The following is a 13,657-nucleotide window of genomic DNA, read 5'->3' on the forward strand; positions in this document are numbered from 1 at the left end:
ACATGACAAACGATCCTAGAAAATATTGGTACAGGGTGGGGAAGTAGATGGGAAAGGGAAGGAGCTAATGATGGTGTGCTACCAAGCAAGTCACCACCAAGGGCCACCAGCGTTTAAACTGATATCCTGTGCCAGCCACTGTGGTTAGAAGATGCATCTCAGAGTCATCCCACCTGAGGGCCAGGAAGCTGGGTATTTACATATCAGTTTCTTTTAGTCATTGGCTGTATGCAGCAGGGAGAAGGGAGGCATCCATTTTCCTATACGTTTGACCTGTTCAGTGTGCAGAGATTCTTCTGGGCCCAAGAAAGCTTTCAGACAAAGAGATACATATGCTGGCATTGAAGCCTTGGCCAGAATATTCCAGACTTTTAAGATCCAGTGGGACACGGATAGGTCATCCACAGCCTGTGCTATACCCAGAGACAGCCCATTAACATTTAGTGTATTTCCATCCAACCTCACCTTGTTATGTTTTATATGTACATGTTATATTTATGTATTTAAGTTAAGGCTACACTATATATTTAGTAGTGGGTCCTGCCTTTTTCACTTCACATTAACTCATCAGAATTTATCCTTGATCTTAAATTTTATTTGAAAACATGTTTTTAATGACTCTATACTATTCCATTGTAGGGATAACCAATAATTTATTCAGCCCTGGGAAAGCAGACTCTCCAAAGCTCTAAGGTGTTTCTGTTTACTGGAAGATAACCATCAGCTAGCTGGGAATGAAATCCAGCAGAAATGGCAAAGGCAGGAATCTGAGGCTGGGGTCAGGGTTGGGCTAGGGGAGGCAGAAAAGCTGCAGAAGGAGTCGTAGGCAAAAGGGCACACAGCCAAGCCTGGTCCTACCACTGGGAGAACATCCCACAGTGTCTGACACAAATTAGGTACTAAATAGCCATTGCTAAGTGCATACTATGTACTAGGGCTCATGCAAGGGGAGAACAGAGCCAGTTAAAAGTGGCCTCAGTATGCCTACAAAGAACGCAAGGGGGATATGTTGAACTACTATGTGCTAAGAATATTATAGATATCATTCATGCTCACTACCACTTGAGAGGTGATGTGTTTTGATCATTCTCACTTTCTAGGCCAAGAAGCTGAGACTCAACAGGCTTAATAATTTCATCAAGATGTCATATCAAGTTAGTTACAGATCTGGGTCCTAAATTTACCAGGTGGATCTGTGAGAGTTCTAAAGCTCTTTGCTCTTTCCCTACCACACCAGACTCCCTGACCAAGTGGAAAGTGCTAATGACCCCGAGTAAGGTGTTCTAGGTGGGTAGGCGTGGCCTGGGAGAAGAAAAGAAAGAGAAAGGGGACCAAGGAAAGCACTGAGGAGGAGACATTGAGATGGGCCTTCAAGGACAGGTAAAATGCCGATGTGGGGAGATGATGGGAGGGATCACGTGAAGCAGAAAGACGGTGGCTCCCTGAACAAGCTAGAAGGTAGTAGTCTGGAGACCAGATAACCAGGGCCTGACTTGGTGCAGAGGCAATGAGTTTGAGGGGTGAGGGACCAGCAGCAGAAAAGGGGTTCTAGATGTGGAGTCCACACTGCCGTGATGACCCACTAGAGACTGGGTCAGAAATTACCTTGGGGATGGAAGGACAGTTGGTATTAAATTGAGGCTTGCTATGTGTCTTGATTTTTAAGAAATGGCAGTATGGGGAGGGCTCTTTAAAATCATCTTTAGGGACTTTTCTGGTGGTCCAGTGGCTAAGACTCTGCCCTCCCAATGCAGGGGGCCGGATTTGCTCCTTGGTTGGGGAACCAGATCCCTCATGCCACAGTTAAGAGTTCACATGCCGTAACTAAGACATGGAGCAGCCCAATGAAGTATGCATATATAAAAAATAATTACTGAAAAAGATCATCTCTCGCTTCTTGGGGTGGCAACAGGTTGAGGAAAGGAGAGGAGAAGAAAGGGAACACAAACTCAGTCTCAACAACATGATGGTACTGTATATATATATATGGATAAAGCCACATCAAGTTATGTACGTGGTGAGGACTTGCCACATAGCTGATGCTCTTTCCCAGGCTTAGGCCCCAAAAGTCTGTTTAAGGGAAGCAGAGACAGAACAAAAGTTAAGGCTGGCTGATTCCTATAACACCTACAACATTTCTCCTGTAACATGCTGCCTTTTAAGTCCTTTCCTGACACTGCTTCCTTGTGGTTTTCTGTCTCCAGTATTGGTGCTCTTGTGGGCCTGTCCATAGCAGCAGTGGTCCTCCTGGCCTTCATTATCACTGCCTGTGTGCTTTGTTACCTGTTCATCAGCTCAAAACCCCACACAAAGTTGGACCCAGGCTTAAACTTACAGACTACAGGTAAGAAAGAGGCCATGTGATTTCCTTGTATTCAGCAGGCTAGCACCTTTTCAGAGGGGAGATATTTGGAAATGATGTTTGGGCTATTTGCCTCATGTGTGTTTCTGGAATATTAAGAAGCACCAGCACATTTTGCAGGAGGTTCTGATATGAACATTTCCATCACAAAGTCTTCATGTGCTCATTGATAATCAAAATAATTCTATATTTGTTACAGGGAGATATTACTAAACATCCTGCAATATAGAGGACAGCACCCTACAGTAGAGTTATCTGACTCAGAACTTCCCTGGTGGTTCAGCAGTTAAGACTCTGTGCTTCCAGGGCAGGGGACACAGATTCTATCTTGGGTTAAGGAAGGTCTCACAGGCTGCATAACAAGGTCTTAAAAAAAAAAAAAGGTTATCTGACCTAGAATGTCAATATTGTTGATGTTGAGAAACCTTAGAATAGAAAAAGACTCCAGAAAGAGACTAATTAAAATATAGTAACATGAATAAAATGTTTACTTTTTAAAATAAGAGAAATATTAGCAAATTTGCCTCCAACAGATGCAAATAACACAAAAGAGACTATGTATAAAATTAAAAAAACAAGCGGTGGACTGCAAAGATAGTGTAAATACAGATGCATAGTCAACACTTATTATTTGCAGATTCCATACTGGTGAATTTGTCTATTTGCTAGAATTAATTTGTAACTTCAAAAATCAATACTTTCAGTGTTTTTGGGGTCATTTGCAGACGTGGATGTGCACAGAGCAACAAAAACTTTGAGTTGCCCTGTTACACTGAGGTTGCCCAGCCGAGGCTGCACAAGGCCAACTTGCCTTGCCTTTTTGTTTCAGCTCTCATACTATGAACAAGTGTCCTTTTCATGGTATATTTAGTGTCACATTTTTGCACTTTTTGTGTTTTTATTGGCAATTTCACTGTTGAAAATGGCCCCCAAATATAACTTTGAAGTGCTGTCTAGTATTCCTCAACATAAAAAGGCTGTCATGTGCCTTATGGAAAAAATACATGTGTTCAATACACATGAGTTAAATGTTATCAATTAGTAATATATATTAAATAAGGTATCTTTAAGCAGAAACATACATAAAGCAAAGTTATATATTGATTGGTTGACAAAAATGTGACCAGAGGCTCACAGGAACCTAAATTTGTATTTCCCTAAGGAGCAATTGATTCAGTATTTGCTAATTCAGTGTTAATGGTAACTTAATAGAACAAAATAATAGTGACTAATGGGCTTCCCTGGTGGCTCAGCTGGTAAAGAATCCGCCTGCAATGCCGGACCTGGGTTCAGTCCATGGGTTGGGAAGATCCCCTGGAGAAGGGAACAGCCACCCACTCCGGAATTCTGGCCTGGAGAATTCCATGGACTGTATAGGCCATGGGGTTGCAAAGAGCTGGACACGACTTTCACTTTCACTTTCCTCATGGCTCAGTGGTAAAGAATCTGCCTGCCAAGTAGGAAATGCAGATTTGATCCCTAGGTTGGGAACATCCTCTGGAGAAGGAAGTGGCAACCCTCTACAGTATTCTTGCCTGGGAAATCCATGGACAGAGGAGCCTGGCAGGCTACAGTCCATGGGGTTGCAAACACTTGGACATGACTTAGTAACTGAGCATGCATGCACAATAAATAATGAGAATCAACTGTATATAAATAGAGACAAGACTGATATCCAGGATATATAAGTGCACCTTTAAACACATGAGAAAAACATAATCCACCAAAAAATACAAATGCCCAACACACATAAAAAGATACTCTACCTTACTAATAATCAGGAAAATGCAATTTAAGAATGCTATACCTTTTCAAAAAATGATTTAAAAAACAATTACATTGGCAAAAATAAAAAATGGATCACACTGATAGTGAGAAGGTTACATGGGGGAATGGGTAATCTCATATACCACTGGTAAGGGTAAATTGGCAAAACCACTTGTAGAGCATTTTGGCACTATCCATTTAAACTGAAAATGTATATAGCCTATTCGTGATTCCACTTCTAATTATCTGCCTTAGAGACAGTTGCACTAGGAGAGGACTTGTAAAGGTGGATACCATGACAATTTGTCACACTGGAAATAAACTAAATGTTCATCAGCATAGGAAGAATGAAAAATAATACTGTCGTCAAAAGGAATGCATTAACTCTAAATAGACAATTTCATTTGCTCCTTGCTGGGGTCCAGCCTCAGCAGAGTCCAGGGATACCCTCAGGATGAACAGCGTCGGCAAACAAATGAATGACATGGGGAGACCAAGCTTCGGTGAGCGAGGCCCGTAACTTTATTTTCAAAAAGAGCTTTTATACCCTGACTTGTACACAGAGGGAAATGAAAGATGCAAAGTCATGCAGAGTCAGCTCAAACATTTCAGCAGTTTTGCTCTTATGGAAACCAGGATTTTTTCTGCATACCTTTCCCATAAACAAGGGTCCCACAACATAAGTGTTGTGTGCATTATCTTCTGGCCTTGGAGGCCTGTTGACATTTTATGACCCCTTTTTGATAGGTTGATCAACCAGAAAACTTGTTTTCCCTTGAAGTGTTTTTTCTTTATACCTCTAATCTGTGTGAGCCTCAGAAAGTACTAAACAGAGTTACATTCTCATGGAGCAAAGGTGCATTGGGTTACAAAAAAGAACTTATTAGCTCAAAGGTCTGATGTGGTTAATACCAAGGCTACTACTTGTTTTTCTTACATTCCAACTATAGTAACTAATGCACTCCCAGGCACACAATGGATAAGGGATATGGCTTGCTTGGCAGCAAGCATTGGCTCAACAATGAAACCCTTCACCAGTATTATTTTAATAAAACTTTTTCACCCCTTGAAGGGCTCTATATTTTTAGAATGCTTAGGCTTCCCGCGTCATGGTTTGTGAACAATCATATGCGTAGTTGCAAGAGTCTGGATAAAGCTGCCAAGCAAGCTAGAATGCTAACAGCGGGGTTTGAATTTAAATTCTCCTTTCATGCCCAGGAGACTTATCAGCTGGAGCCACTGGTGGTCGGGGATAGCCCCCTGTTAATGTCAGAAGAGTTGGTGAAAGGCATCATATAATAGACAATAGACAGATTTTGGTTTGGGGCAGATGCTCGAGCAGGTCCAGGGAGTCCCTCCGCCTTGCCTGTCAGGTCTCCTCCGCATGACCTTGTCATGGGTGGGATCTCCCATGCTGGCTCCCGGCAGCTCCTCATAATAACCAGGCAGTGTATGGATCTTATTAAAATCTATTTTACAGATGTGGAGACTAAGGCCCACATACCTAGTGAGTGAATGATAGAGCCAACTCCATCTCCACCTTCCTTCCTCTCCTTATCCCTGTGCTGAGGAAGGGAAGTCCCTACTTGATGCCAGACACTGTTTGAAACTTTACATGCCCTATCTTGTCTAATTTTCCAAACTACCCCAGTGAGGTAGGTATTATTATCACCCATCTTACAAATGTGAAAACATTGTTTCAAAGAGGTCAGATGACTTGCCCACAGGGGTCACAGTTTGTAAATTGCAGAGCTGTAATTCAAATGTGTGTGTTTTTCTGCCTCCGAAGTCCTATTCTTTCTACCTCACCAGGCCAGGTGTGTAGGGTGCTTGTACCCTGCTCCCCTCATCTCCCCCCACCCTATCACCTGCAGCCTTTCTAAATCAATGGAACACAGCTCACCTGGCAGTCCTGTGAATGAAGACCACCCTCCTGCTTTTCACTGCTCAGCCACTGGCTAGATTTTTTGCTTATTCAATCACCAGGGTTTGATACAGCTTGTGTTCTTGCTTTTTGCTTCTTATTTTTAAAATGGAAAATGCACTTCCTATTTATTAAGTAACAGCTTTTAGCTCTCTCTGTCTTTTGCCTAGACTCAGCTCTTAGTTCCTTCCTTTCTTCTTCATGAAGTGCTGTCCTCTCCTTCCTCTGAACCCACAGCATCAACCCAACATTTGGGCTGATCAAACCCAGCATCAGCGTTTACAGGCCACTACCTTATACTCATGAGAGCTTTCCCCCTTACACAGACTTTCATCTGTTTTTGTCTCCTTCTACAGTAGGACCTGTAGAGAGATCGTGTGTGCATGCACGCATGCTAAGTTGCTTCAGTCATGTCGAACTCTGTGCGACCCTACGGGCTGTAGCCTGCCAGGCTCCTCTGTCCGACATGGCATTCTCCAGGCAAGAATACTGGAGTGGGTTGCCACGCCCTCCTCCAGGGGATCTTCCCGACCCAGAGATTGAACCTGAGTCTCTCATGTCTCTTGCGCTCGCAGGCAGGTTCTTCACCACTAGCGCCACCTGGGAAGCCCATAGAGAGATCATTAGCCTCATTTTATAGGAGAGGAAATCAAGGCTCACCCAAGAGAAGGGAATTGGCTCAAGCCTACACAGCTGGTGGGCTTGTGATGCGGGGATGTCAACCCCGATTTCCCTACTCTAAAACCCACAATCATTACACACTGTACCTTGGGTCCTAATCTCTGAGTCTGGGGGCAGGGGTGGGGTGGGGAGTTCCTTGACAAGAGCAGAGTGAAAATAGAACAGTTTCTGAAGATAGGCTCCTTTTGCTTCCCAGGTGTTCTCTACTGTCCCATCAACCCCATCCCACCCATCCCTCAAACTTGGGATGCAATGAAGACCATAGCTCTCTCATTCTTGTACTTTGTGAGGAACTAAGTTGATCAGAGACTGACCAAGCACGTACTTTTGTGCTAGGCACTATGCCAAGGACTTTAAACACATTATCCCATTTAACCTGTTCAGCTACTTTAGGTTATTATCAACTCTATTTTACAGATGGGGTGAGTGAGGTAAGTATTCTAACCTAGGTACCTTTAATAAGAGATAAAAAATGGGAGGTGGGGGGACTCATCCTCCTCTGAAAAATGTTGGTGGGGATATCATTAATCAATCATTTTCACTAACTCATCTCTCACCTCTCTCATTCATTGCTGGTCTGAATACAGTTAACAACCACCTCAGAGAACTACTGGGCATTAATTGGCTTGTGGCTCTGATGCTCAGTCGTGTCTGACTCTTTGCCACCCCATGAACTGTAGCGCACCAGGCTCTTCTGTCCATGGAATTCCCCCAGGCAAGAATACTGAAGTGGGTTGCCATTTCCTACTCCAGAGGATGTTCTCGACCCAGGTACTGAACCTGTACCTGGGTCTCCTGGATCTCTTGCATCGGCAGGGGAAGTCTTTACCGCTAGCACCACCTGGGAAGTCCCTCTAACTCTTAGGGCTCCTGGGAATCGAGCCTGATGTTCTCAGGTTATCAATGGGTTGCTGAGGCCCAGAAAGTGACAGTGATATGCCCAAGGTCACCCAGCCAATTGCCCAATACTTTGCTTCTAGGGCCAAAGATCTTTTCCTATAGCAGGCCCTCTGACCTTCCAGGAAGTGTTGCACTTCCTCAGAGCCCACTGCTTTTTACTTAACCACACTTGGGGAGGTGGTACCTATGACACAAACAAGCCTCAGAGATGAGTCAGTCTTGCCTGCTGCCTGCTAAGTCACTTCAGTCGCGTCTGACTCTGTGTGAACCCATAGACGGCAGCCCACCAGGCTCCCCTGTCCCTGGGATTCTCCAGGCAAGAATACTGGAATGGGTTGCCATTTCCTTCTCTCATGCATGAAAGTGAAAAGTGAAAGTGAAGTCGCTCAGTCGTGTCCGACCCTCAGCAACCCCATGGTCTGCAGCCTTCCAGGCTCCTCTGTCCATGGGATTTTCCAGGCAAGAGTACTGGAGTGAGGTGCCATTGCCTTCTCCAAGTCAGTCTTGACTTATCTCCAATCAGGGAGAAAATCTGAGAACTCCTTTCCTGCTGGTCACCACAGGCTAAGACCCCAGGCAATGGGGGGACTGGCCAAAAGGTCCCTGAAAAAAGATGGGAAAGCACAACCCTGCTGGGATGTCAGAGAACCTGGCTCTGATTCTGGCTTTGTTACTCTCACTGTGTGACCTTAGGCGAATCACTTCTCCCTGGACCTTAATTTACTCTGTAAAATGTGTACAATAATACCCACTAAGAAAGCAATAAAACTAGAGATGATGCTTACATTGGAGCTCGGTTTCTAATACATGGTGGCTTTTAAAAGTGAGTAACCCTCATTTTTATTATTGTTAGGCATTTAGATTTTTACACGTTAGTTGCCTCAGACTGTGATGTGTCAAAGATAGGAATCGTGTCTTAAATGCCTTTGAATCCTCAGCACCTAGCAGATTTCCTAACCTATACTAAGGGTAGACTTGCTCTGTGGAAAGAGCCCAAGCTTCAGAATCAAGTAGAATTGAAAGTGTATCCTGGATCCAGTACTAATAGCTGTATCAATGGTAACCTTCTCTGTGTTTGTCTATAACATGAAATAATAACATTCACCTCCGAGAATCGTTAGAAGAATTGAATAAGATGATTGTGCCAACGTGTTTTAGCCAAACATGAATCTTCTTATTGTAACTTGAAAATTGAATCTTTTATATGTGCCTGTAGGCATCCTCCTCTCCTCTTGGCTAGCACCTTAATAAGATGGTTCTTCTTCCCCCAGGCTTCAGGCACCACTGAGGGACTTTAATAACTTTCTTTATATATCAGCCAGAGGAAGAGGCAGAAATAGTGTACTCAAGAGTTGGACCACTCCCTATTTTGCTGGTTTCCCTGGAAGGGGATTGAAGAGTTGTGGATTTGAAGACCCTGGGATACTCATGTGAGGGAATCCATGGCATCTGGGAAGGAGAATCATGTTAAAAAAAAAAAAAAGGCATATCGGGCCCACAAGTTCAGTGTGAACCTGCATTTTGATGTATCTGCCAAAAAAAACATGAGTAAAATCTCAGGTCATGTTAACAGAATTATAGAGTCTGGAAGCAAGAGAATGATGGTCCTTCTTTACCCCCAATTGAATTAGAACATATCGGCCATCACATCTCAGAGGTTAACATTTTAGCATCCACTCCACGGGTTCACAACTTTGGGTTCCAAATATATCACTCAAGGGTCCCCAAATATAGCAAAGAGGATTCTTGAGCAATTTCCAGTATTTCAAAGGTTTCACTGGGACTAAGTTTTGTTGTGAGCTAGAATTGTATTAGGCTAAGGAGGGTAATTAGCATGGGCTCTTTCCTGTTAGTCAGAACTCTTTGATTAACAGAAAATGGTCATGGGGCGTGAGGAGGCTAGTACCTAATAAAGGCAGTCCATTAAAGAGACAGAATTCTTTACAATTTGGAATTCAAGGGAAAACAAATAGAAAAATGAGGCCAGCCCTACTTTCCACCCCATTTGATAGACTAGTAACTGAGATCCAAAGAGGAGAAGGGGTTAGCCCAAGGCAGTGTAATAATTTGATATCAGGATGAAGATTTAAGCCACGGTTTTATAACTCCTAAAAGCCCAAGGATTCCTCCCAAACCTTGACTGCCTGCAGCTCAGAGCCCCACAATTTAAGAGGAACCTTGACTAATCAGTCAGAAGGTGATCAGAGGTGAGTGACCAGCTTGGTCTGAGAACCAGATTATGTGCTTATGGGCTGAAGAGCTGGGGACATTTGGCCCTGAGCAAAGTAGGCTCAGGGCTCACATCCCAGGACTCCAGGCCTCTGCAAGGCTGTCCTGGGGCATGAGGAAGAGATATTTCATGAGACATCAGAGAACAGAGTTGAATCAGTAGGAGAAGCCATAGGGAGGCAGATGTTGATTCAAAAAAGCTAGGTCCTTCTTAGACTAAGACCTGAAATTCTTTCGTAAAGTGCACCCTGAAAGTTACATGAGGGCTATATTTGATTCACTAATTTGTAACTCTCCATTTAAAAAGCACCCCCAAGCCTGGAAGATAACCAGGAAAAGGCTAAATGTGGGATTCATTGAAGGAGATTCTTGAATTGAATAGAAAATTGAACTAAATCCTTGTGCCAAATGGAATGCCTTAAAATGCAAGCTTAAATAACAAAAAATCCCCAAGAATCTACAAAACACACAGAGAAAGACACAGTAAACAACCTCCTAAACCTAATAAGTGCACTTAGCAAGGTCATAGTACGTAAGGTCAGAACCAAATATCAATTGTATTTATATATGTATCAGCGACAAACAACTAGAGACTAAAATTTTAAATATAGGGACTTCCCTGGAGGTCCACTGGTTAAGAATTTGCCTGCCAATCCAGGGAACAACAGGAGTTCAATTGCTGCTCTGGGAAGATTCCACATTCCTCGAGGCACCTGAGCTCTAATGCCATAGCCACTGAGCCTGTTCCCCAAAGCCTATGCTCCACAAGAGAAGGCACACTGCAAGGAGAGAGTAGCTCTCACTTGCCACAGCTAGTGAAGGGGTGCGTGCAGCAACAAAGACCCAGTGCAGCCAAATAAATAAATGTTTTCTAAAAAGACAGACCTTTAAAAAATAAAATAAAATATCATCTATAGTCACTCTAAAAAATAAAATAATGAGGTGTAAAGCTAACAATCATGTATAAGATCTATACAATAAAAACTACAAAATGCTAGTGAAGGAAATCAAAGAAGGCCTGAATAAATGGCCTGAGATACACTATGTCATGGGCTTCCCTGGTGGCTCCAGGGTAAAGAATCTGCCTGCCAATGCAGGAGACACAGGTTTGATACCTGGGTCAGGAAGACCCTCTGAAGGAGGAAATGGCAACCCACTGCAGCATTCTTGCCTGGAGAATTCCACGGACAGAGAAACCTGGTGGGCTACAGTCCACAGGGTTGCAAAGAGTCAGACATGACTGAGCCACACACACACACACACACACACACACACACACTGTCATAAATTGGAAGACTCAACATAGTAAAGATTAAAAACCACAGCAGCTCTTTGGTATATATAGACAAACTGATTCTAAAATTTATATGGAAAGACAAAGGAGATAGAGTAGCTAAAATAATATTGAAAGAGATAAAGTTGGAGGAAATCACCCTACTTGATTTTAAGACATTATAGAGCAACAATAATGAGGACAGTGTGGTACTGGCGGAGGGACAGACACCTAGATCAAGATAAAACTGGTTGAGTGTCATTTCAGGGATGAAGAGCCCTGGTACCATAGTCCTTTATATCTCAGTGCAGAAAAGAATTCAGCAAGAGGCAAAATGATAGATAAGAAGGGATTTATTAGAATAAGAAGCTTGTGAGGTTTACAAGCCAGCAGGTGAGAAGTGCCTCACCCCAAGAACCTACTGGGCTACAGTTTTATAATCAAAGGAAAAGTGGGGAGGGGGAGAAGAACTTTGTCTGTCTTGAGTAGATGTCATGCTCCCATCATCATCTTCCCCTCCTTTGGGCAGGGGAGTTTTTTGTCCGCACATGGTCAAACTTAGGTCTACAAATTACTGTCTTTTATGTGTGCAGAGAGCATGTCCAAGGGATCATTAACTTACTGAGCTCACTGGGCAGGATGTGGGGCTCATGCCACCATTGTTTCCTTGTTTGGGGGCATGTCTCATCTTTCTGTGGCATGGTTTTGTTGCTAAGCAAGACTGCTTCGTTTTGTGGTTAAGCAAACCCACTTTCTTGAGTAATCATTAACTTACAGAGGTCTCCCATATTTTTTAAATCCACCATGTAATTTTTGTGGTTAAGCAAACCTGCTTTCTTGAGTGATCATTAACTTATAGGTGTCTCTCATATATTTTCTACTTACAGTCCCCTAGTGAGATTAACTATTTAATCATCTACTTTGTTCCTATCAAAGATATAGACCCACGTGCTATATATGTCCAAAAGATTTTTGACAAAGTATAAAAGCAGTGCAATGGGGGAAGAATAGTCTTTTCAATATATAATGTTGAAACAACTAGACTTCCATAGGTTAAAAAAACACCTTTTACATAAGCTCATACTTTATATAAAAATTAACCCAAAATAAATCATGGACCAAAATGTAACCTATACAACTATAAAACTTTTAGAAGAAAACAGGAGAAGATCTTCATGACCCAGGGTTAGGCAAAGAATTCTTAGACATGTCATCAAAAGTACAGAAAAATACGTTAGTCATTGATCTAGATCAAAATTCAAAATGTTTGTGCTGATAAAGACTCTATTAAGAAGAAAAGAAGAGCCTCTAACTGGGAAATAATATTCACATATCTGACAAAGGTCTTTTACCCAGAACATATAAAGAATCCCCTGAACTCAACATTAAGAAAACAAACAGGGCTTCTCTGGTGGCTTAGTGGTAAAGAATCTACCTGCCTGCCAATTCAGGAGACTGGCTCCATCCCAGATGCAGGAAGATCCCACATGCTGCAGAGCAACTAGGTGTGCACACGAGTTCCCACATCACAACTACTGAGCCTGTGCTCTAAAACCTGGGAAACACACCTCCTGAGCTACTGAAGCCTGCATGCCCCAGAGCCTCTGCTCCGCAGCGAGAAACCCACGCACCATAACTAGGAAGTAGGCTCTGCTCGTCACAAACAGAGAAAAACCCACACAGCCACGAAGATCCAGCCCAGCCAAAAATAAGTAAATTAATTAGAATTAAAAACAAACAAAAAATAAGAAAACAAGCAATGCTGCTAGAAAATGAGCAGAAGACTTGAACTGATACTTTACTGAAGAGGAGATACAGATAGCAAAGAAGCACATGGGAATGTGTTTCCTCTTCATTAGCCATTAAGGAAACACATATTAAAGCCACAATGAGATACCACTTCTTACCTATCAGAATACTAAAGTAAAAATACTGACAATTCCAAGGGAGGATAGAGCAACTGGATCTGTTACACATTTTTGGTGGGAATTAAAATGATATATAGCCACTTTGGAAGACAGTGTTTTCATAAAGTTAATCAGCCTCACTATGTGTATTAGTTTCCTATGACCACTGTATCAAATTACCACAAACTTGGTGGCTTAATATAGTAGATATGTCTTCTCTCACAGTTCTCAGGGCTGGAAATTCAAAATCAGTTTTGCTGGGCAGAAATCAACGACTCCACAGGAGAGTCTGTTCCTCGACTCTTCCAGTCTCTGGTGACTGCCAGCATTCCTTTGCTTATAGCTCACTCTAGTCTCTACGGCTGTCTTTACATCACTATCTGTGAGTGTCTATCTCCCTCTGCCTTTCTCCTATAAGGGCACTTGTGATGGTATTTAGGGCCCATCCAGATAATTGAGGTTAATCTCATCTCAAAGTCCTTACTTTCATCACATCTGCAAAAACCATAGAAGTTAACAGTTACAGGTTCCAGAAATTGGGACCTGATATATTTGGGGGTCACCATTCAGTCCACTCTGCCACTCAAAACAATATTATTATTATTATCCTAGAG

At 42.7% G+C, this 13,657-nt stretch overlaps 2 protein-coding genes across 3 annotated transcripts in view; both read left to right on the forward strand.

Moving 5' to 3' along the window:
* SCP2 (sterol carrier protein 2) overlaps positions 1–13,657 on the forward strand; it is a 981,293-nt gene that overhangs the window by 530,607 nt on the left and 437,029 nt on the right. The window lies entirely within an intron of this gene.
* The window catches only part of SHISAL2A (shisa like 2A), a 40,216-nt gene that overhangs the window by 13,038 nt on the left and 13,521 nt on the right, over positions 1–13,657 (forward strand). For both annotated transcript variants that reach the window (XM_069591928.1, XM_069591937.1), the window contains exon 2: positions 2,205–2,344. In XM_069591928.1, coding sequence (XP_069448029.1) covers positions 2,205–2,344 — 140 coding nt within the window. The remainder of the gene's footprint in view (positions 1–2,204; positions 2,345–13,657) is intronic.

This window comes from Ovis canadensis, chromosome 1, assembly GCF_042477335.2.
Source record: "Ovis canadensis isolate MfBH-ARS-UI-01 breed Bighorn chromosome 1, ARS-UI_OviCan_v2, whole genome shotgun sequence".
Lineage (NCBI taxonomy): Eukaryota > Metazoa > Chordata > Mammalia > Artiodactyla > Bovidae > Ovis > Ovis canadensis.